Source organism: Zalophus californianus, chromosome 4 (assembly GCF_009762305.2).
Source record: "Zalophus californianus isolate mZalCal1 chromosome 4, mZalCal1.pri.v2, whole genome shotgun sequence".
Classification (NCBI taxonomy): domain Eukaryota; kingdom Metazoa; phylum Chordata; class Mammalia; order Carnivora; family Otariidae; genus Zalophus; species Zalophus californianus.
The window spans coordinates 13,651,447-13,675,147 of NC_045598.1; the positions used below are offsets into that span (position 1 = coordinate 13,651,447).

At 58.5% G+C, this 23,701-nt stretch overlaps 1 protein-coding gene across 1 annotated transcript in view; it reads right to left on the reverse strand.

The window, feature by feature from the left end:
• The window catches only part of ALDH4A1 (aldehyde dehydrogenase 4 family member A1), a 29,181-nt gene that overhangs the window by 2,550 nt on the left and 2,930 nt on the right, over positions 1 to 23,701 (reverse strand). Inside the window, exons 2-14 of the mRNA XM_027568768.2 lie at positions 17,599 to 17,692; positions 16,933 to 17,025; positions 11,689 to 11,736; positions 10,764 to 10,919; positions 9,225 to 9,374; positions 9,068 to 9,142; positions 7,827 to 8,014; positions 5,514 to 5,587; positions 3,230 to 3,426; positions 3,015 to 3,062; positions 2,036 to 2,188; positions 1,214 to 1,335; positions 376 to 494 (exon numbers count right to left, since the gene is read on the reverse strand). Of these exons, the coding sequence (XP_027424569.1) occupies positions 376 to 494; positions 1,214 to 1,335; positions 2,036 to 2,188; positions 3,015 to 3,062; positions 3,230 to 3,426; positions 5,514 to 5,587; positions 7,827 to 8,014; positions 9,068 to 9,142; positions 9,225 to 9,374; positions 10,764 to 10,919; positions 11,689 to 11,736; positions 16,933 to 17,025; positions 17,599 to 17,692 (1,517 nt within the window). The remainder of the gene's footprint in view (positions 1 to 375; positions 495 to 1,213; positions 1,336 to 2,035; positions 2,189 to 3,014; positions 3,063 to 3,229; positions 3,427 to 5,513; positions 5,588 to 7,826; positions 8,015 to 9,067; positions 9,143 to 9,224; positions 9,375 to 10,763; positions 10,920 to 11,688; positions 11,737 to 16,932; positions 17,026 to 17,598; positions 17,693 to 23,701) is intronic.

The window sequence follows — 23,701 nt, forward strand, 5'->3', positions numbered from 1 at the left end:
TGGGTTCTGGCCCTGGCTTTGCACTAAGGCAGCTGGGATCTAGGGTGAGTCACCGCCCCACTCTGAGCCTCAGTTTCTCCATTTGTAAATAGGAGGAGTTGCACTGAGGTGACCCAGAGCACGGTGGTAAAAGGCGTGGGTGGTGGAACCAAAATGCCAGCTCTACTACTTCCTAGCCATGTGCCCTTGAGCAAGCCACTCCAGCTCCCTGTGCCTCAGTTTACTCCTCTGTAAAATGGGAAGAACTCTACCTTCCTTAACTCCAGCCCACAGAGTTTGCTATTACTCTTAACACCCTTGACGTGAGGGGTGTTAAGGCAGGTTCTGACCTCCTGAGAGAACCTGCCTCCCCTCTGGAAAGGAGGACCCACTCACCAGAGGCTCGGGCCCCCCCAAAGGGCTGCTGGCCCACCACAGAGCCAGTGGACTTGTCGTTGATGTAGAAGTTGCCGGCCGTGTTCCTCAGCATCCTTGTGGCCTCCTGGACAACATCCCTACACGGCAAGGCAGCGTTAGGGCAGCCGGCTCACCTGCCCCCAGCCCAGCCCACACCGGCTGCCTGGCTGACGGGGGCTGGGCCACAGGGGCTCTAGACCCCTCGGGCGGGGTCTGAGAGCCTCTGAGCCCCCTCCTCCTCTGGGAAGTGGCTAGCACGTCTCCCTCGCAGGGCTGCTACAAGAGTGGAACGGGAGGGCGAGGGTCAGGCTGCGTGCACTCAGGGAGCGGCCCATTCTGGTCCAGTTTTCCTGGTCCCCCAGGAGCTGGGGGAACCCCCAGACCCCCACCCTGCCCCAGGTTCCAATCTCATCTCCACCTTAGAGGCCGACGGGGCAGCAGCTAGTGCCACTGAGAAAGGAAAAGAAAAGGGTTTAGCATCATGGCATCCTGGCTCAAATGTGGCCTCTGCAAGATGAGCAGTGAGCCCCTGGCCCCTGAGCCCAGTTTTTCTGCTCTGCAGCATGAGGCAATGACCTTGCTGAGCGGGGCTCCATCGGACCCAGGGGAGCTGGTCAAAGGCTTGTATGCTGTGGCCCTGCCCCTAGAGATTTAGTTCCGCTGCCTCTGTGTCCCTGTGCTTGGGATGCCTGCCTGCCAGTCAGGGCTGAAGAGGGGCAGGGGCGGCATTAGCACTAGGATCCTCATCCAGGGGGTGGGTGCAGGACAGGGTGCGGCAGGACACAAGGCCAACAGCGCAAGGCCGGTGGCCACTCACTTATCCTGGGCGAACACTGCCCCCGTGAGGCCGTAGCTGGTGGTGCTGTCGACCAGCCGCAGCGTCTCCTTGTACTTGTCGTCCGGGTAGACATAGACGGTCAGCACCGGCCCGAAGATCTCCTGAGACAGAAGCCCCAGGGTCAGACTGCACCCGGACCGGAGCCCCAAGGCCTCCCAGTCCCCCTGCTCTAAACTCTGCCTCTCGCCTGTCCCCCCGCCTCGGTCCACAGCTCAGCACCTGCAAGAAGGCCAGGCACCTCCCGCGGGGCTCCCTCAGGAAAGAGCCACGCCTGGTTCCTGCCCCGCCGACCCCATCCCAACCTGGCAGAAGATCCCAGGAACCTTTCTGGCCCTTGGTGCCAGCCAAACCCACACCTGAGAGCAAGACTCCTGGCAGCAACTGGCACAGGAACTGCCCAGCAATATCACGGTCCCCCTGGCCACCCATGCACTGCCATCCTGGGCAAGTGCTTTGACCCCTCGGAACCTCAGTTCCTCATCTGTAAGATGGGAACAATAACACCGATAACACCCTCTCCTCTCAGTCAAGGGCCCAGCTGTCACCACAGGCCATAGAAGTGCTAGGACACCGCCAGGCTCAGCAGTGTCCAGGACACAGCCCTGGATTTGGGGTCAGGAGGCCTGAGTTCAAGGCCTGGCTCTGCTCTCGCTGGGAATGAGACACTCCCTTTCTAGGACCTCACACTCCCATCTGTGAAATGGGGTAGCACCACAAGAAGGAAGCAACACACAAGCGTCCTGTGTGCGCTGCGCTCAGGGGAGACTGACGTCTATGTCCCAGGCTGCCCACCCCACTCACCTCCTTCATGATAGGCTCCTGAGGGTCCTTGCTCTCGATGATGCAGGGCTCCACGAAGTAGCCCACAGAGTCGTCACACTTGCCCCCGGCCAAGATGGTGAGGCTGGGTGAGGAGCGCGCGTGCTCCAGCCACTTCTTGATGCGACCGAATGACTGGGATGGGTAGGAAGGAAGGGGTGTCACAGATGGGCTAGGGAGGCCATTCCCCAGCAGCAGCGCCCCCAACACACTTGCTCCTGAAGGGCCCAAATTCCGGAATGGGGGAATGGGGAGAGGGCAAAGCCAGGGTCTGGCCAAGCCATGGCAGAAACAAGGACACGCACGCCCATTTGAGAGAGAGAGAGAGAGAGAGAAAGAGAGTGTGTGTGTGTGTGGCAGAACCACAATTATACTTACAGAAACACAACACACATGAATGTACACACAGGCATGTGCACGGCCACGAGGCTTCATGCATAACTACATGTTTACATGCATGTCTGTGTTACACATACATGTATGAACGCACACGGCCATCTATATACAAACAAACGTACACATGAACACGTGTGTGCACACACGAGGTGTATCTGTTCATGTCGGAGAACATGCAGAGGCGTGTATGTGGGCGTGTCTGCTTCCACGGGTGACCCACACACCTGCCTACACACCCAATCAGTGTGTTCGTGGGCACACGCACGCACGTGTGTGTTTGAGCGCATGCTGCAGCCCTGCAGGCCGTCTGCGCGCGCGTGTGTGGACCTGCACTTAGTGGGGGCTTGTCCAGCCTCAGTGCGGGATGCGCGGGAAGCAAGTTGTCTGGTTACAGATGTTTCTGCCGGTTTCAAAGCGCAGGGGGGGGCGTCCGTGTGGCCACCGGGCTGCCTTGCCGGAAGCAGTGGGCCCGGGTCAGCCCCAGTCAAGGCCCCCACATCTCCTCCTCCCTCTCCCACCCGGAGCAGGGCCCGGCCCCCCAGGAACGCCTGCTTCTCGCCCGTACCTTGGCATCAATCACGGCAGAGAAAAAGGTCCCAAAATCCTCTGCTGGCTGGAGGCGAGGGAGGCACCAGAAGAACTGAAGTCACCACAGGCCGGAGACAAAGGGAGCCCCTGCCCCGCACAGCGCCCCCCCCAACCCCGGCCCGCACACCGCCCAGGAGCCTCCAATCCCATCAGCCACCCGCTGGGCCGCGGCGGGGAGGCCGCGCCACTCACGTCGCCCACTTTGATCCTGCCATGCTCCTGCAGCAGCCGCCCTTTGATCTGCGGCCACAGCGACTGCGGCACATAGAGGCGGGAGCAGGCTGAGCACTTCTGGCCGCCATACTCGAAGGCTGAGCGCAAGGTCCCGCTCACCACGCTGTCCACGTCGGCTGAGCGGTGCACGAAGTGGAAGTTCTTCCCCCCACACTCTGCAGGGGAGAGGGGGCATGAGGGGAGCCGGCTTCCCAGCCCTCCCACCGCCCCACCTGCACCTATGCACAGGTGTGCGCAGCCCCAACCCCGGAAGCCGGTGAGCCAGGCCCATCTCCCACCCTACGGCTGGGGAAACTGAGGCTGGGGCAGGGGTGCTCCCATCATCAAGACAGAAGGACCAGAACCCAAGGCTCCCAGGAGCCAATCCATTCCCAGAAGCGGGCGTAGCTTTCTTGGCGCCTTCCTGAACCCCCAACCCGGTGAGAGGAGAGGGAGGGGCTCCACTCCATGTTGGCTACCAGGGCTGCTCCCTCTTCCCTACTCATGGCAGTGAACCACCCCCCTCATTTTCTCAGCCCCTGGGCCCTGGTTTCCTCCCTCCGTGAAACACGAGTGACCAGCAGCTCCCGGTCACAAAGCACTAACCACCTGCCAAGCTCTACTCAAAGCACTTCCTGTTTTGTCTCATGAAAGCCCCAAAGCAATGCTGCTACCAACCCCATTTTTAAAGACAAGAAAACAGCGCATGGCTGGCTCAGTCAGAAGAACATGCAACTCCTGATCTCTGGGTTCTGAGTTCGAGCCCCATGTTGGGCGTAGAAATTACTTAAATAAATAAAAACTTAAAAAAAGAAAAGAAAACACAGAGAGATTAATTCTGGAGGCTGGGAGGTGATAGAGAAGCAGTGGTCTCCCTCCCTTGGAGCACAGCAGGAAGAGGGCAGAGAACAGAAACCCAGAGACAGCTTGCTGCTCCCACCTTCTAAAAGGTGGACTGGGGTAAAGATGCCACAGCTGGCTGAGGGCGCACCTTCCCTGACCCCAAATCAGAGTGCCCACCAGCTCAGGAGTGGGTCCGGTCTCCCTGCAGACCCCACATCATCCACAGGAGCAAGAACGCTGAACCATCAGCCCCCACTCTGCGGTTGCTGTGTGACCCTGGACGGCCCTCTCTTATGCGCTCAGCCCTCTCCCCAAAAAAATCTTGGTCCATGGGGGCCTCCACAAAAATGGGGTTCTATGAGCCAAAGAGTTTGGGAAACACTCATCAGTCCTTGCTCCTGAAGATACATCATGCCTTTAAAAGCATTAAAGGCTCCGGGAAGTCCTGCAGACACGGAATCTGTTTTGCTTCAACACAGCAAATCTCCTTGACCTTGCAGGTGTTTCTTTGTGGGAAACTTAGTAATATTTCAGTAAGCTCCAGCCTTGCTGAGCTCTCGGGCCCCCGTCCTGCCGGCCCGCGCCCCCTACGCCACCTACACTGGCCTCATTCCCACCGCGTGGCCTCCGCACCCGTAGGTCCCTCTGCCTCGATCTCGGTAAATAGCCGCCACCAGACACAAGTGGCTATTTACATTCACACTGATTTAAATGAAGCAAAACAAGCCATTCACTTCCTCGTTCACACCAGCTGCCTATCAAGTGCTCAACAGGCACCCATGGCTACCGACCACTGGCCACCAGCCACCGGCCCGGACAGCACAGACACGGAGCATTTCCATCACCGCACAAAGCTCTACCACACAGCACCAGGGCCCGCTCTGTTCTGCCTCCCAGGTCTTTGCGAGGCTGACTGGCTTCCTCCCTGCATCCAGGTCTCAGCTCAAAGGCTCCTTCCTTGAGGAGAGAGCCACCCGACCGGTCACCCTAGATCACCCACCACGCCCGGTCCTGGGGACTCTGCACGCCTCCTTTCTCTCGTGGATTCTGCACATCATCTGTGTGCCCATATCTGCCTCCTCCTACAGAACTCAAGTTCCTGAGGGCTGGGTCTGCGTCTCTCGCCATCCAGGCATCCCTGGTGCCCAGAAAGTGCCTACGTAGCTGCTTAATATTTTATTTGCTGAATGAAGAATGAATGAATAAATGAATGAATGAATGAATGAACAACTGCACAATCTAGGGCACAAGCCTCAGGATCTAGCAGAGCTGAGGCTCCGCCCCTAAGGCCTCTCACGGCTCAGCTCCTGCAGGGCTACCCCCCTCTACGGGGGTATCACCTCTGCCTCTTCCTCTTCCATGACAGTCAGGAAGGGGTCCCCAGGGGCCACAGGGAGGGCGCCGGGAGAGGGATCCTTACCTCCAGCCAGGCGTGGGAAGGTGCGGAACCGGTCCAGGTTCTGGGCCACCTGCTTCCACAGGTGTTTGAAGGTGCTGAAAGCAGAGGACAGGGCAAGGATTAGGAAGTGAGGCTCAGGCCCCTGGGACAGTGAGGGTCCTGGGGAGTGGGGAGCAGGCCCTACTAGAGGAAGGGGCCCCAAAGCCCAGCAGGTGGGGGCAGGGGTCAGAGCGAGGGCTGGAGGGCAGGAATGGAGTAGGTGGGGGCAGCTGGAGACAGGCTACATTCGGGACCCGTGGGGAGGGAGCAAAGGTAGGCTTGGTGGCAAGATGATGCAGACAAGGCCAGGGGTCTCGACTCCGACACTCACGGCCATGTGACCTTGCACTCATCACTCAACCTCAAATTGTGCACCTCATCTGGGAACTGCAGAGAACATTCCCACCTGGCAGAGCTGTTCTGTGGTGGCTCTAATGGGAGTCAAGTGCTTAGGTCGGTGCCAGACACACTGCAGGTGCCTGGTAGGGGACAGACATGGCCATGGTCTGGGAGGGGCGCCCCCAGCCCAGCGCCCCGGTTCCAGAGGCCAAACCAAGGAGGGTCCTGGGAGAGGGAGTGCAGGCCCCCACCTCCTCCCCAAGCTCCGAGTGTGACCAACCTCAGCACCACAAAACAATAAAAATGCTAATCACCAGGGAGCCTGCGACACAGTAGCTAATACTAATTTATGACTCTCCTACCTTTAAGCCTGCTGCTCATCAGAGCATGGCAAATGGGGGCCAGGCCTGCTCCGCCTGCTAATAGGCAGGGACCCGTGGGGCCTGCGCTGGCAGAGTGGGCCTTTTTGGAAAATGGTCCTCCTCAGCAATTCTAATGCCTCCATCACACCCGGCAAACCCTGGGAAGGGGGGGTAGGAGAGCCTGAGGCCGGGTGAGGGAGAATGGAAGCTCCAGGAAGGACGCCCTAAGGCAGACCCCGACATCTCCACTCAGATATCTAACCGTGAGGCACCTCACAAAGTGACTAGCATGTGACTTGTCATGTCCACCCACGCCTTCCAAGTGCCCCTCTGCCCAGAGCCTAGACTTTCCCATGGACCCCCCCATCCACTGATCCAATCCCACGGACACGTGATCGCGCCTCCCTGCCACCTGCTCACTTGAATCCACTCCCACCGTCAACCCTGGTTCAGGCCTCTGCTGTCCCCTCCTGGACGTGGACAGCCTCCTCACCACTCTCCTGCTTCTGGCCACTGGTGACTTGTCCACAAAGCAGCCAGAGTGGCCATCCGGGACAGAGGCTGCGAATGCAGGGCGCCCGCGGTGCCAGACCAGGAAAGAAGGACCACGTAACAGAGAGGCCTGGTGCCTGGTGACGCTGCCAAGGATCAGAGAGCACTCCATCCCACCTCTAGCCAGGGGTGCCCCATGGGCACACAGGCCAGAGGGGCAGGTTCTCAAAAGCAGCCTGAGATCTCAAAAAGATTTTTGCATGAAACCATCCCAACTGTACAAGGAGCCAAAGTAGAGCCACTTGCCAGGTTCAACTAGAGAGCGACCATCGGCAGCCTGTTTGAAATAAAGCTGCTTCATGCACATCCTGCGTATAAAACCTTCCACGGCTCCCAGTCACCTTCCAGATAAAGTCTAGACACCTCTGTGGGCTCATAGGGTCTTACAGTCACGGGACTAAACTCCCCAAGAACCAGGACTCGTCCACACATTCTTTGGACACACACACCTGCTCCTTACTGAATAAATGAGCAGTCACGATCGAACCATTTCCTGCTCACATGCTTACCTCGGTCCCGGCACCCCACACTCCAGCCCCACGGAACCACCCCCAGCTCCCCGAGCACAGAGCTTTAGCCCTGGGGCCCTGCACGTGTTGCTCCCTCTCCCAAAGCACTCTCCCTACCCCTGCTTTGCTTGGCTATCTCCTCTGCCTAGATACCACCACCTCCAAGAAGCCTTCCTGACTCCCGTCCAATTCATTCCAGGCTCCCTTGTGCCCTTCCCAATGACAGAGGTGGCATCAACATCGACATCACCAAATGTCTGTAGGCTGCTTCCAGTCTGTGAAGTTCTTCCTCTTTGTTAACTCACTGGAGCCTCACAATTACTCTGCAAGGCAGGAACCATATTCCTGTTGAGCAGGTCAAGAAATGAAGGCTCAGAGAGGTGAAGTGGGCCACCCATGGCCACACAGTGAGTCAGTGGGTATGGTCAGTGCCTGACCTCCGGCTCCTGCAGAGGTCATGAGGCGGTCGCCTGGGGAACGTACGTCCCCATGCCGCCTGACCCACCCCACCCCACCCCACCCCAGGGGCTTACGGCACGCTGCCTGTGAAGTTGATACCGCAGAGGTGTTCCGAGCTGGTGACAGTGTCCCCAAATGTGGGCCCATCGGCTGGCACAAACTGGATGATGTTGGGGGGCAGGCCCGCCTCCCGGAGGATGCGGTAGACGGCATAGCTGGCCAGCATGGCCGTGTCGCTGGGCTTCCACAGGACCACGTTGCCCTGCCCAGGAGGCACAGTGATGACTCACAAGGCCAGGGATCACCACCCGACTGCCCCCCTCCCTCATCCTGAAGCACAGCCATCCCTCACGTGGAGCCGCCAGGTCCCCCAGGAGGCTGGGATGTCCCCACTGCCCCAGGTGTCGGGCATTGTGCCCTAAAAACCCTCACCGGTGGGACCACACCCTGCCCCCACTGCTCCTTCACTCTGGCCACGGCCCCCTTCTTCTGGAAGCCTATACGACTGGTCCTGCCAACGCCCCTCAGGCAGGTCTGCTCTGCGTGTTTCCACGTCGCTGAGCACTCACTGAGTGTGGCCGGCAAGGGCTCACGAGGCTGAGGACACGTGGGCACCTGGGTACGTGCATGTCTGTCTGCACACAGATGCACAAGGACAGCCCTGGGCAGGAGCATCCTCGAGATCAGCCGGCCGCCCCACTTGGGGCCCAGGCCCCCGCCACCTGCCAGCCCTCCTCCTGCCACCCCATGAGCCACCCAGGCCCTCTAAGGGCAGGGCTGCGTCACCCCCTTTGGCGGGAGCTCATGAGGGCAGCGGCCACCTTCTCCCTGACAAGGGCAGAGGAGCCAGGGACTTGGAAGCTAAGCCCGAATCCTTACTGTGTGGTCGTCTCCTAGACCTCACAGATCTCTGGCAGGGCTCACAGTAGGCACTGGAAAGTGATCTGCCATCACCATCAACATTCCCCGCACACGAAGCCCGCACCAGGCCAGACGTGTCCCACGCGCGTGTCCCACACACAGCTTCACTTGCTCCCCACAACCCTGTACCCTGGGCTTTCCTAGATTTCCACTTCGAGGAGGAGGAAGAAACCACCTCAGAAGTTTGGGGGCTTGCCTGGGGGATCCCCCAGCACGGGGCAGAGCTGGGATCCAAACCAGTCTCGGATCCCAAAGCCTTTCCGGGGGGCGGGGCCCGCACTGCTTCTGCCTTCAGGGCGGCTGTCGTCTGTGGAGGCAGGAATGAGAGCCCCCCGCCCGCCTCCCCAGTCTCATCACCAAGGTCATCCTCTTACCATCAAGGTCATCATCTTACCATCAAGGCCGGCGCCCCCGCCAGGTTGCCACCGATCGCCGTGAAGTTAAAGGGGGAGATGGCTGCCACGAAGCCCTGGGGAAGGGGAAGAGGGAGGTGGTGCCAAGCCCGAGGCTTCCTCTTGCAGGCTCCTGCCCACCCCGCCGCCAGTGGGTACCTCCAGTCCCCGGTACACAACGCTGTTGGTGCTGGGCGGCACGCTGAGGGGCTGCTGCCCCTCTAGCTCCATGGCAAACTTGGCATTGAACCGGAAGAAGTCGATGAGCTCGGCCGCCGCGTCGATCTCCGCCTGGATCACCGTCTTACCCTGTGCGGACAGCCAGAGGGTCAGGGGCAAGAGAATGCCTCCCGCTGGCCCTTTTCCAACACCGACCGTGTGCCCACGGTGACATGGTGCCCACGGTGCTGGTGGCTCCGTCCCCCCGGGTGAGCAGGTGCCCCCACTAGGGGCGTTTGGAGCAAGAAGCAGGAGGCCTAACAGCAAACCCGTTCCTCCCGACAGACTTAAGGGTCGGGGAGGGCCTCTGGGCTGCAAGAATGGCGCTTCTCCATATCAGGGCAGCCCCTTCTTGGCACACAGGGTCACTGGTGGTGGTCACCCTGCTTGGGACCTGGAGCCACAGCAGCTAAGATGCTCTGGCCCCGGCTCTGTGAGGCCACCACACCTCCTACAAGCTCCTGACTCTTTAGTCCAATAAGGCACCTTAATCTGGCTGTCGAGTGTGTGTGTAGCTCCCCCGGGACACTGCGGAGCCCACAACCACCCCAGGGACCACTGAGAATCAGGAGACCCTTAGCTAGTAAGGAGCTGTCATGCCACCTCCGTGCAGCAGAGGGGGCCCTCACTACAGGACGGGGAGCTGGCCCGGCCAGGGCGACCTGAGGGCCTAAGGCTCCCTCCCAGGGAGGGCGAAATTAACCCTTTCTCCCTGGGCTCCCTTCCCCACTTGGGGCTGCTGGTGCCACTCCCTGGCTCCTCATGCACTCAGTTGAAAAAGCTTCGCTGACTCCAGGGAGATGTGCTGCAAGGCCCAGGAAGATGAAGAACAGCTAACTCGATGACTTTCTCCAAAAAGCTTGTAGAGAGGTGACAAACACAGGAACTCATTATACCCAATACGATCTGAGCTGTAACTGGCAAACGAACAGCATGCTACAGGAGCACAGGGGTGGGACGAATCCTTTTGGACAGAGAAGATTCTGGAAGCCTCACAGAGGAGGTGCTATCTGGGCTGGGGCTCGAAGGGAAGAGTTCACAGGACAGAGAAGAGAGAGTGAGCATTCTAGGCAGAGCCACCGGGCAGAAGCCGGGCAGGGAGACGGGATGCGTGCAGTTTCCAGGAATCCTGCTAAATCCACACTGGTGACCTCATGGGCAGAGCAGCCGGCGAGCTGGACACGGGCCGGAAACAGAGGGCCCTGAGCGCTGGGCACAGGACTTGGGACATGACTGTCGGTGAGAGAGAGGCCCTGGTGGTTTGTAAGGCCGCAGTGACCCGCTGGAGGTGTCGGAGAGCCCACTCTGAGGGCTGCGGAGGTCCGACTGCGCCCGGAGGACGGCACGGGGCCTCAGTCTCCGGCACGCAGAGCACGTCCTGGCACCCAGAAGCAGCCCAGCTGATGGCTGCCATATTGGATGGAGTGGGATGGCCTCCCTCCCCCCACTCCCACCCCACTGTGCCCACGGGTACCTCACCTGTCCCACCATGGTCTTGGCAAGGACCTCTGCCCTGCGCGGCCCGCTCAGCATGTCCGCCGCCTTCAGGAAGATCTGGGCCCGGTCTGCAACAGGCTTCAGGTCCCACTCTTTCCTGGCGGCCAACGCGGCCTCGATGGCTTTGTTGAGTAGGGCCTAATGAAGAGGAAAAGGTTCAGGGCTGTCTCCCACAGCGGGAAGGGCCCCAGGGGAATGGGCGAGGGAGACTGGAGGCCACCCTCCACTGGAGACCCGTGGCTCCCCTAGCTCCAGTGCTCTCTCCCACACACAGCGGCAAACACAGTGTCCCATCACCTGCCGGCCCACCCCAGGCTCCGAGCTTGTCTGAGGGACTTGCCAGGTAGGTCTGCATGCCAGGGACTTGGCACTGAGTCCCTCAGCTGTTAAACGAGCTCTGCTTTCTCTTGCGGTCTCATCAGGGCCTCACCTTCCTCCTGGGGCCCCCAAACCCACCCACTAGCACCGCCGGCCCTCAAGGTCAGGTGGCTGCCCAGAACCACAGCCTGAGTCATTCACCTGACACCAGCATGCCCTCGCTGCCCCATGAGCCAGCTCCTAGACCTCCTGCCACAAGGCACCGCAACCCCTCTCGCTGTCCCTCCATGAAGCCGATCCTCTGTTTGCCTTCCTATCCATGGTGTTTCCAATGTCCCTGACTCAGCCTTGCAGAATCTACTCCCCTTTGAAACCCCGCTGCCTCGCAGCCATAGGCATGTCGGGGGATGTCAGCCCTGGCCCACGCAGCTCTCATCAGGCTCAAATGAAGCCCCGGCGGGCCCGGCCTCGTGAAAGACTCCACCCCCCACGGCCAGGGAGGGAAGCAGCAACTGACATCCGCCTCCATGCCGGCAGCCAGTGGGGAACAGAGGGCCAGCGCCCCTACCCGAAGTCGCCAGGGCCTTACCTTGTCTGCATAGCAGAACTTGGCCACCTTGTGTCCATGGTTGAAGGGCTGCAAGATGAGAGAAGAGCAAGGTCACTGCCCAGCAGGGAGGTGCCAGGACAGGTGGGGACGTGGCCAGGCTCAGAGCTCGCCTTCCGGGCAAGAGTCCTCAGCACACTCGCCCTCTCCCCTCTAATCCCCACATCCATCTCTCTGACCAAGGGTTACAGAGCACCTGCTTTTCGGTGAGTAAAGATCACTCCTGCTCTGGAAGGTTCACGGTCCCGGAGAAAAGCATGGACTGCAGTCTTTGAGGAAAAGTGTGGACTTTGTGGTCAGACAGACACAGCTTCGCATCCCAGCCCCGCCACCTACTAGCTGGGGGCCAGAGGGAAGTAAGCTCCCCTTTCCAAGTCTCCTCCTGTGGGAAATGGGGACCCCCTGCCTCACAGCATGTGGAGAAGACCCAAGTGGGCTCAGAGGAACATGCTGCCAGAGCGCGTGTGGCACGCGGCTGTGACTCAGGCATAGGCGCTGTCCCCCCGCGAGGCCCCCAACGATGCACTGCAATTGAGACCCACTCAGGATTTCTGCGGTCCCGAGTGCCTGGGGGACAGACCAACCGCTTCTCCAGCCCCCGGCACGGGACCCACACAGACTCATGGAAAAGGGAAGACCCTCCACAAACATTTACAAACAGAACCTGGCAGCGCCAGATGCTAGCGTAAGCAATAAAGCAGGGAGAAACTTCCCTTCTTTCCAGCACACTTGTCAGTATTTTTGCCACCTAGCAGTCTGCCAGTGGGCTGTTTGGGGCTTTCCTGTCAAACGTGGCAGCCACTAGCCACATGTGCCCGCTGACATTTCAACCCCGTTCCTCGGCTGCACCTGCACATTCCATGTGCTGGACAACCACGCGTGGCCCTTGGTGGCCATAGTGGGAGAGCATGAGGATCCTGATCAGCCTAACTGCAGAAAGTTCTACTGGGCAGTGCTGGTCTAGGGTTCAGGAGAAAGTGGCCCTCTGCCCCTTCATTTCAACCCCCAGCAGTCACCTGTATCCTGTCCACACCTGAGACTGGCCTGTGATGCTCAGGGGCTGAGGAGGCACCCCGGGGCCAGGCCCTTCGACTCAGCATGCCCCCGTGGACCGCATGTCCCCCACGCCAGCAGCCACGTGCCGACCACTGCCTCCCACGCCTGGGCTCCCCCAGTTACCACGTGGCCAGGTCAGAGAGGCACCGCGAGCCATGAGAATGGGAAGTGCCTGCCCAGAGGGTGACCAGAACCCTAGCTGGCAGCTGGGACAGTGCTGAGGGGCCGGGTGAACTGAGTGATTGTAGGCTTTGCTCCCAGGACTGCGGGTGTCAGGCCCTCTGGTCGCCGATCAGTAGTGGGGGCTCCAGGCCACCCCCTGTGGGCAACTCCTTCCCGGGGCATCCTCAGAACCCTCGGAGCTGGGGGCCGATGGTCCTCACCCTTACCCGGCACGCACCTGCTCAGGGTTCCATCTGGACAGAGCCTGAATGTGCCTCCCCCATCCGCAAAAGGGCCAACCCTTTACTCTCCCCCAAATTACAGATCTAGGAGTTTGCTGGTCCAGCCAAAGTGTAGGTCAGTTCCTGGCTCAATGACCCTGAGCACGTGGCTTCTTAGGCTAATGTCATCAAGGGGCTTAGCCCACTGTTGGCCCCTAAACCGCCTTCTGGAGAAATCCATCAGGAATCATGGAAGATGCTGTGTGAACTCCTCAGGACCTTCCTTGCCTGTGGGCAGGACTCAGTTATGGGCTGGGCAGTGTGGCCGTCTGGCAAGTGAGGGACACCACAGAAAACCCACCCTACACCTGCCCGAGAAAGCCTCCTGCCATCACGGTCAATGGCTTCCAGAGGTTTGAAACACAGACGGGTCTGTCCCTCATGCTTTTTTGGATGAACCAGCTGCAGGCTCTGAGGGAAACAGGGACTGTTTCTGTCACAGCTGACGTCTGCTCAGAGGCCTGCACGCGGGCACCAAGCACTCGGCACGGATCAATCCGTTCACCCTGACAACAACCCTATGCACCACAACTGCTACCCCCATTTTACAGATGAGAAGACTGAGGCACAGGAAGGTCAGCCAGCGGGCAGGAAGGGGAACCTTTTACACACAGGGGCCTCCTTAATGGAGACTCGGGTGACCTGCAGCTCGGCCTCAGGAAGACTCAAGGAGCCCGGCCTGAAAACTGAGGCTTCTCTCGTCCTCTCTCCTCCTCTGTGAGGCAGTGCCCCGCACCTTTCAAGAGACCCACTGTGTCGCGTGTCTCAGAGGTGGAAGGTGTCCTCCCCGTAGCTTCCAGCCCCTCAAAGCGAGATGTCTGTTGCCAGTTTTAAGTTCTAGGGCCATAAATCCAACCGGCCCAGCTGGGGTCGAGTGCCCACTTCTGGGCCACAGAGTGGAGGCCCACGGTTTCGAAGGCAGCCAGCGGCCACCACCCACCACCGTGGGGGCAGGCGGGGAGCTCACAGATGTGGGCAGACCCTCCAGAGAGGTGCGCTGTGCTTCCCCACCTGGGGCTGCCATTCCCCAGGCTTTGTTCCGGCTCTTTCACGGCCCCCTGCATCCCAGCTCCTCGCCTGGCTCTCTCCCCACCTTCCCGCCCAACTCCCCAGCCACCCAGCAGTCCCGGACCCCCAGAGGTCTAAGTCTGGACTCACAGGTGCTGCCAAGCCCTCACCTCTTCACTCTGCTGTCCTGAAATTAGAAAGCATTCTCTTGTAACGAACAACAGGGCTCTTCTGGAAAGTCTGGCCCTCCTTAACCCCCTCCAGTGACTCCCCAGAGCTCATGGAATAGGTTCCCTAAGCACAGGTGGTAAGAACCTCAGGAAGTCACGTCCGCCCACCCCTCTGCCCTGAATCCTCCATCCCGCTAGCTTCCTCTCTGTTGTGCAGCTCACTGAGCCTCTTCCCAGCTCGAGACTCGACCCGAGGACTGAGCAGCCCTCTGCCTGGCAGCGAACCCCCACCCACCCTCATCCTCAGGCTTTGACTCAGAGGTCACCCCTCCATGGAGCCCTCCGACCGCGCTGCCTGATGTGGCCCCCGCAAACCCAGCACCGCCCCTGTGCCTTCCCCTGTCCCTCACCCGCTGGAACTCCCGTTTCTTTCTTTGTTGACCCAGGACCACCTGCTCTCCAGCAGGGCAGCTCCAAGAAGGCAGAACCTGCCATCTGCCCCGAGCCTGGGCGCGAGAGGCGCGGCTGGCTGGCTGGGTTTTATTATCCTGACTTACACATGCCCGGCGAGAAAGAAGAGCTGGGGTCTCTTCCAGCTTCACACAGGTTTCTGGGTGACACTGCCACAGAGGAAGCCACCTGGCTGACATACCATGGCTTTCATTTTGCAACTGGTTGCTGGACACAAAGCTAGAAGCTGCATGTATACCCATCTGCACAGGGTCTCAAAACATGTATGTGTGTGTGCGCACACATGTGCACACACTTTTCTTTTTCCATAGCTGAGGTGGGTATTTGCTTTAAGCCTACAGGGCTACAGGTGTTGTGGCCACGCCGGGGACAAGAAGGGATGGGGTGAGTCCTCTGCCTAGGGCTCAGGCTCCCTGACAGGCCAGCTGCAAATGCCCACTCAGCCACGAGTCCTGGTCAAGATCCCCAACTCTCACAAAAGCAGGTCCCTCCCACCCTCAAACTGACAGGGGTGGGGGTACGGAGCAGGTGACAACCTCTTAACCATCAAAGACCACTGGCCTCTGGCACCTGCTAGGAACGGCCGGCTGTCGTGTCACTGTCCCGGGTCTAGCAAAAGCCCAGCCGAGGGAAACATGCCGGCAAGGTGCCTGAGGGACGCGCAGGCCAGCCACTGCCCAGCTGGGGCCAGAGAGGCAAGAGCTGTGAGTGCAGAGAGCTGGCATCATGCACTAGGGGTGGTGGGGACCACCGGCCCCCGCCAGAGCCGCCCACGGACTTGTTCCAGCCACATGGTACCTTGTGGCCTTGCCAGCCTGGTGCGGCCACATCACCCCACCTTCCAGACGAGCCAGACATTTGAATGTGTAGGGGAAATCTCCCCCTTGTTAGGTGTGGAAACAAAGTTGCCGGTGTCCATTCATACCCTGAACTCCAGATGGCAAAGCTCCCCCAGCAGCAGACACGGACCTGCAGGGTGACCCCCCCCGGCATCCCCAGGCGCTGGGCTTTGGGGATGTCCTCTGCCTGTGCACAGTGACAGTGTGCAAAAGGCGCCTTCTGTGCATGAGCCGAGACTCCTGTATGGACACTGCTCATCACATCGCCGCGTCCTTCTGACACCCTCGGGAGACATTTCTCTCCAGGGCCCGCTATGGGGAAGGGCTGTGCTTCTCCCATCATGCAGCTAGAATTTATTTCAAGAACACTCTGACTAGTGTAGTGATGTGTTCGCTTCCCTACAGTCACTGGGAGGAGTAAAGGCAAGTCTGGGCTGTCTCCAGCATGCAGGGCTCCACAGTTCTCATCTCGGGACCAGGAGGCCACAGCAAGATGATCCTACTGCACTCTTATGAGTTAATATGCTGCTTCCAAATCCTCCCTAGAAAATGCACTGAATCAAAATCAATGGGACGTGGCTCTGGAGAGCTAGGATTCATCATCCCTAGTCCAGATCTAACTCTGCCACCCTAGGCGGGCCATTTAATATCTCTGAGCCTGTCTCTTGATCTGTAAAATGGGCAGCGAACGCCCCGCTCTTCCTCCCTCGAAGAGAAGTGGCAAGGACCGAAAGAGGAGCCCGTGCAGATGGGACAGGGCCTCTCAGATGTATCCGCAGACGGAGCACGGCTCCAGCGGGAGGGCTTCTAGGAGGAGGCCCGGCCACATCCTAGGTGCTCACCCCAGATGAGCTTATCTTCCACTAGAGCAGCAGTTCCAAAATAGAGTCCAAGGCTTTGGAGATTGCCCGCTCTTTGGAGGGATTATCTTTAATTCTGACATTCTGTCCTTTCTTCCTACCCTCCAGGTGTCCAACGGGTCCATTTTCTACAGAAAAGGCAAAGCTGTGGCAGTCCCTGTTTTAACTCCCTCCTGGCAGGCGTGAAGTCGGCATCTTTTATGGTGATACCCCCAAGACTACTTTTGGAAGTTTTATACCGGCACACAGAATTCAAAAGCAGGGAACGGACCATAAACCCCTTTGGAGGCAGAGACCTGTGTGACAAGCTGATCTGTTGCCTGAGGGATGGACCCCAGGGTCGGGGGGAAACCGAGCCCCACCGGCCCACTGGACTCACCGACACCTGGGAGCGCACGTCTGACGTCCACAGCTCTTCATCCCCCACCACACACGGAACGGCTTCCGTCCGGCCCTTCAGGTCCTTCAAGGCCTACGGAGGGGACAGCAGGGTGGATGGGGCCTTCCTCCCTCCTCTCCGCTCCTCCTAAAACCCCGGTGCAGGGCCTGCAAACACAGATGCCCAGGCGGGAACAGAAGTACGAAGGGGCAGGGCTCTGAGGTCAGAGAGCATCTGCTCTGCTCAGGGGGCATCGGGACGCAGCCCCTGTCCGCCGTCACTTCCTGTCCTGCCGGAAGGGGAGGCCAGGGTTGCCAGGTCCTCCCATTGTAGACAGAATAGAAAACTGTATCTGAAATGTACGTGACATCTCACAATTTTTAAAATACTGGCAATTAACAGGACAATGTTTTTAAGCAGAAAACGTCTGTGGGTTTACAACCCCCGACCTGGACGGAGCCCCAGAGTGGCCCGGCTTGCCCCCCACCCTCCGTTGCCCCCGGCCTCTCCGTCCTCCAGACGCACGGCTGTCCCAGACCCAGTTTCCTTCCAAGGCTGGGGGTGATGGCCGTAGGCATGGAGAGGCATCCTGGGGGGGTGGGGGGTGCTGAAGGCTGTCCTCTCTCCGTGCCCTAACCCCACTGGGTGCCCCCACCGGCCCATTACCTTCTGCAGCGCATCTCGCTCCGGGCTGCCCTGCGTGAATGCTAAGACCGGCTCATTGGCCACCTTCAGGGAGGCCGTGTGCTTCCACCACAGCCTGGGGCGGGGAAGAGAGGCACACAGGTCAGTGGTGGCCGCAGCCAGATCCGGCCCCTCTATCTCCACCGGGGGGGGGGGGTTCCTGTGTTGGCCCAGAACCCTGAAATCCAGAGCAAGTATAGAACTGGGGGGCAAGACCTGGCCCTGGGGTCCAAAATCCAAGTTCCAGGCCCAGACCTGTCACTGTGCATCCTCGGGCACGTAACCTGCCTCCACTGGGCCAGTTTCTACATCTACTAAGTGAGAACCACCAAACAAACCCACACAGCCATTTGAAGTTTAAATTCAATCAATGCAAAACCACTCCTAAGCGTTTTGTACGCGGAGGGGGTAACTCTCCCTTTCCTTCCCCACAATGCAGCCCTTATCCCCAAGGGCCCCGAGTTACTGCTTTCTCTGGGCTGAAAGGGCAGCCAGTCCCAGAACTCAAGTTTCATCAGAATGGGACCCAGCTGGGATTCCCTTGGCACCAAGAGCTGAGCTCTGGGTGGGCAAGAACATCCAGGATACGGGCCGGCAACTTGGAGGAGTGACCCTGAGCTCAGCTCACAGCCACGGGGAGGGCGGCTTTCAGGGTTCAGGGTCCGATTCCCGGGTCCTGAGTTTCAAGAACTCCTTGTCCCGGAGCCCTTGCTCAGTGTTGACCCTATGACCTCACTGACTGATGACCACTGGTGACCACCGTCCCTAACATGTCTGAGGATGGGGGGGCAGGTGGGTAAGAGCCAAGACGTGAGATCATTCATTCCTGAACTGGGGCCCCAGCTTGGGGGGTGGGGCCTCCAGGCCTCAGTGTCACTTGGGCTGTGAGTGTCGGGGGGGCCTTTTTATTCTTTCTCCCTGGGAATGGGTCTGGAGGCTCACGGACCAAAGGCCTGGAGGAAGGACACAAAACCAGGGGCCATGAGGACTGGTCCGTCATTCATTCTACAAGGTTCCCGGGCACCCGCTATGCCTCTGACACTGCTCTAAACACTGGAGACAGCAGTGACCATGACAGCAAGGCCTCGGGCCGCATGGGCTGCAGGATTTCCTTTTCCTTCCGGCGCCCCGCGGTTCCGAGTAAGGCCGCTTCGAAGAATCAAGAGGTAGACCAGCAAAGCAAGGTTAATTGAGTGACAGCGAAGTGATAGTACAAAGCTCCCGAAGGGAGAGGGGACCGAGAGGGTTGCCACCACTTTCTAAGTCTCGGGGTTTTTATGGGCTTGTGCGTGGGCTGTTTTAATGTGATCGATCCTCCCTGAGCCTATCGTCCCATCTGTTTTTTGCCATCTACCTATCACAGTGGGACAGGATGAAGGACTCCCTCTGCGGTGGTGCAAAATCCTTTCAAGGGTGGGGCGCCTTGGCCCTGCCTGCCTTTCTTCCAACTATACTTCATCACAAGCAGCTCACCTCCAGTGGGGACCATGGGCAAGAAGCAGGTGAGGACAGAGAGGATGGGAGAACGAGTAAGGGGAAGAGTAGGGCTGCTCCGGCCTAGGTGATCAGGGAGGACCTCTCAGGGGAGGCGTCCTCTGAGCGCCATCTGGGATCTCAGAAGGACTGGGAAGAGCATTCTGGGCACAGAGGAGAGCAAGTACAAAGGCCCAGAGCAGGAAGCGTTGACAGGAAGTGCTGCGAGGGGCCCGGGCGGTCCAGGAGGGAGGAGGGCAGGGCCCGGTTGCCCAAGATTTTGCCTAACGGCTCTAAGTGAGCTGGGCCTTCTCCCTCCTCCCCCACCCCACCCCCCAGGCAGCACCCACCCCACACTAGGAGGCAGGTCACATTCCTCAGGCCCCGCCTTTCCCCTAACCAAGGGCAGAAATGTGGGGCGAGGCCAGCCTCCCACCAGCCCTTCCCTTGGGTTACTCTGAAGAGCGGAGGAGGCAGTCACACAAAGCTACAGGTATATCCCATAAATTCAAGTCTACACTGACCCCCCCCCCCCACCTATAGTGGGGGAGGAACAGAGAGGGTGGAAAACTCCAGCCGCCACAAGCCTCCACACGTCAGGAAAGTGGGGGTGGCGTGTGCCCCCAGGGCCCTCTGGAAGGTTCCAGCAGCAGCACCCCACCACCAATCAATCAGCTATAGCCAGGAGGGTGCCGCTGAGAAGGAGTGTGGGCTGGGAGCCTGGAGGTGCGTGCCCCAACCCCAGCCTGGACCCCGGCTCGAAGGGCGTGCAGAAAGCCCAGCTCCAGAAGCAGACATCTGTGGGACCGAAACCCCCATGTGCTCCGAGAGACATCAGCCCATTATTACAAACTCGGTGGGTCTCAGATTCCCCACCTCAAAAATGGGGGCGGTACTGTGTGCCCTGCAGGGGCATTGCGGGGTTCAAAGTGCTTGCCCTTCCTCACCCCTCCTGCTCTGTACTTCTAAGAAAATTGTCTTCGTAGATGTGTCTCATATATGTGTGTATATATATATGTACACGTATGTATGCAAACACACACGCAGAATGTTACCGCACCAGGCCAGGTGTTCAATGGCAAAATGGTTCTCAGACACCCCGAAGGTCACAACAATCAGGGGCTAGCCTGGGCACTCAACAGATAGTGCTGGAATAAACTTAGTACCACATTCCACCCAGCTTAAAATGCAGTAGCTACCAGTCCTCCTGAACCTGTTCCCTCCCAGGCGGTGTCAGAAGCAGAAATGCTGCAGGCCTCTCTCTACCCTCCCCAGGGCAGAGGCCCACTGTGACCACAGGATCACATTCCCCCCTGGCTTCCCCTCTGCCTGGAAAGTCTCCAAGCCCCGGCCCAGCTGCCCATCAGTCCAAATGTGGGGAACAGAATTCAAAGATCAGCCTGAGTCAAAACTGGAGCCAAAAATTATCCAAGGACACCTGACAAAACCAATCCCCTCTCCCCCTTTTATTTTGGCTCATGGGCCATTCGGGATTAACATGAGCACCCTTCCCTTGGCTCTGGGGAGGGCAGAGAAGAATCACTCACAGAACCTGGAACCTCTGTGAGGATCTGCGAGGCCCTTCCAGGCAGGACTGCATTCTTCACCCAGCAGCAGCAGTCTCAAGGGCACAGAGACAACTCAGATACGGGCAATGAAACCTGCCTACTCAGGGGCTTCTCCTCTCTTCTACAACAAAAAATCGGAATCCTTACTGAGGCCTCCAGGCTCATTTCCCATCATCCCTCCACCCTGCCCACTTCGTCTGCCGCCATCCAGCCACCTGGGTCTTTCTGGAGCCCTCTGTGCTGGGGACGCTACCCTCCAGCGCCTGGACGGGCTGTATCGGGTCATCTCAGAGCCCACGCTCTAGTCACAGCACCACCAACAGTGCTCTGCCTTGTCCGTGGCTCCAGCCAGGCCATCAGCCAACCCCCTCGCCCCCCACCTCGCCACTCCCCATGGACACCCGCCTGGCGCACGGGAGCATTGGAGAAATACCTTTTAAAACAAAGAATACACTGATAAACCTTTGTATCAGACTCATCAAGAAAAAAAGGGGGGGGGGGCAGGAGAGAAAAACAATGAACACCCAAAGCGTTGTCGAAGCAGCACCAGGCCCCCTAGTGCCTGGGGTCAGGGGTGACCAAGGCCAAGGAGAGGAGGAGAAAGGAAACTACCCCTGCTTCATTGAGCTTCCACACTTTCCCAGCTGTTATCTGGGACCTGATAAGGCCAATCCTCCTTATCGCTGAGATAAGGGACGGTGAACTGTGAGCAGAAAGTGCAGGGGGGCGAGGGCAGGTCTCCAGAAGGGTGGGGCATCAGGCCCAGGCTGAGCTATTTCCACTTTATTGCCCTCGAAACATCAAGGAATATTTATTAAGCACTTACAACATGCCTGGCGCTGCGCGAAGTGATTATCTCCTGACTCCAGCTACGAATGCATGAGGAAGGGGCGAGGATTACCACCACCACCACCACCACTACTATTATTATTATTACAGATGAGAAAACTACTTCTGAGACCCCGGGTGCTCACGCATGGCTCCGGGGCACTGCTCCCTGCCCCACAGAGCAGCACCTGAACCCAGGGCTTCCTCACTCAGGAGCCGCCCACGACGGCAGAAGCACCTGCCACCTGTCAGAGACCCCTGAGCAACAGGGCCGCGGGGACGCGCTCATCCTCCTCCTTCCCAGCGTTTCCCAGCTCATGAGAGGTGGGCGGCGGCTTGCTGTCCACGGGCATTGACAGCTCGTGCCAGGAAAGGAAAGGGGGGGCGGGGTAAGAAACTGCCAAGATGGGCGGGTGTCTGCCCCCGCTCCCCTGGGGCGAGCAGGCTCAACCCCAACACCAAGGGTTTTGCCTCGGGGTCATTAATAAGGATAACGGGAAAGCACCGAGGGCATCCGAGCTCCACACCAGCCTCCATCCTTGCACTGTGGGGCCCTCTTGTCTGAATATTTCTGATCCAGGGCGATCACTCGGGACAGCCCACGGCTGGGGGAAGGGATCAAAATAATACTTAAAGCAACATCGTCGGGGCGCCTGGGTGGCTCAGCCAGTCAAGCGTCTGCCTCCGCCTCAGGTCATAACCTCAGAGTCCTGGGATCGAGCCCTGAGTCGGGCTCTCTGCTCAGCTCTGCTTCTCCCTCTCCCTCTGCCGCTCCCCCTGCTTGTGCTTTCCCTCTCTCTCTCTCTGTCAAGTAAATGAGTAAAATTAAAAAAAAAAAAAAAAAAAAAGCAACATTGTCCAGGTGCAGATACTCTTCAAAGTGGTTTTTGTGTATGAACTTATTTCCTCTCCAAGGCAATCCTACGAGGTGGCTACTACTGTCTTTAGCACATGGGAACACAGGCAGCACAGGGAGGTTGAATAATCTGCCCAGGGCCACAGAGCTGCTAAGAGGTGGAGCCAGAATCCACCCCAGGCTGTCCTCTGGGCCATTCCAACAGCAAGCGTGCAGCACCTACTGTGTGCCGGGCCAGGGGCTGGGTACCAGAAGCAGGCGCTCGAGGTATGCCAGTGACAACTGCAGGCCACGTGGGGGTTCTAACAATTCTAACAACCTCTGAAGCCCGTATTAGGATCACCGTCGATTCTAGTTATTCCTTCACTCAGTTACATAATGGGTACCTGTCACATCATCTCTAATCATTCTGCTATGCGGCTTATGGGATTCTCCCCATCATACAGACAGGACACTAAAGGGCCAAAGGAGGGCCACCTTGCCAAGGCCACAACGGGCTGGGTGAGTGTGGGTTCACCAAGGTGGCAGGGGAGACTATTCCAGGCAAGAGGCACTGCATGAGTAGGTCCAGGAAGCAATGGGATGTGCCAGCCCCCTGCCCAGCCCAGCCTGTGCCCATTGCAGGGGCAGGCAGGCTGGGACAAGTGTTGGGGAGTTCTGAAATGCTGAAAATTAAGCAGGCAGGTGGGCTGCGAGGAGTCCAAAGTGACCCGGGATTCTTGCAGGGAACAGGACAGTAGCCAATTCCAGCCTGCCCGCCCCGTGATGGTGGGGGGGCCCCTGGCACCCAGGAGGGTCTGGTACAAAAGCAAGTAATAGAGAAAAACTCACATTCAGTATAAGCCTACTATGTGCCTGGGCTAGTTCTTTTACTTATTAAATTTATATATAAATATAAATATGTATCTTGGCTCTTCCCAACGAGAATTTGCAGAGACATAACTGAAGACAGCCCTGATAAAGTCAATGAAATAGAGAAAAAAGCTGGAAGTCAGGGCCAAAGGAGACAGGAGGCAGTCTTCTGGGGCCTGGTGTTTATTGGCTTAAAGCCTTAGACACGTTTTCCTTAATTTCCAAGGACCTTAGTTGTTTAATCTGTGAAATGGGAATAGTAACGCCTATAAAACTCTCACAGGCTGCTGAGGAGCTCAGTAAAATAATCCACTTCATTAACTGAAGTGAGGACAGTGGTTACCTCTGTGCAGTGAGATTCCAGGCCATTTTTGGATTTTTTTGCTTTATCTATACTTTTTTACAATGGACATACATTAATTAAATAAAAAGAAAATGCGCAGGGGTGCCTGGGCCTGCGTGGCTCAGTCCCTTAAGCGTCCAACTCTTGATCTCAGCTCAGGCCATG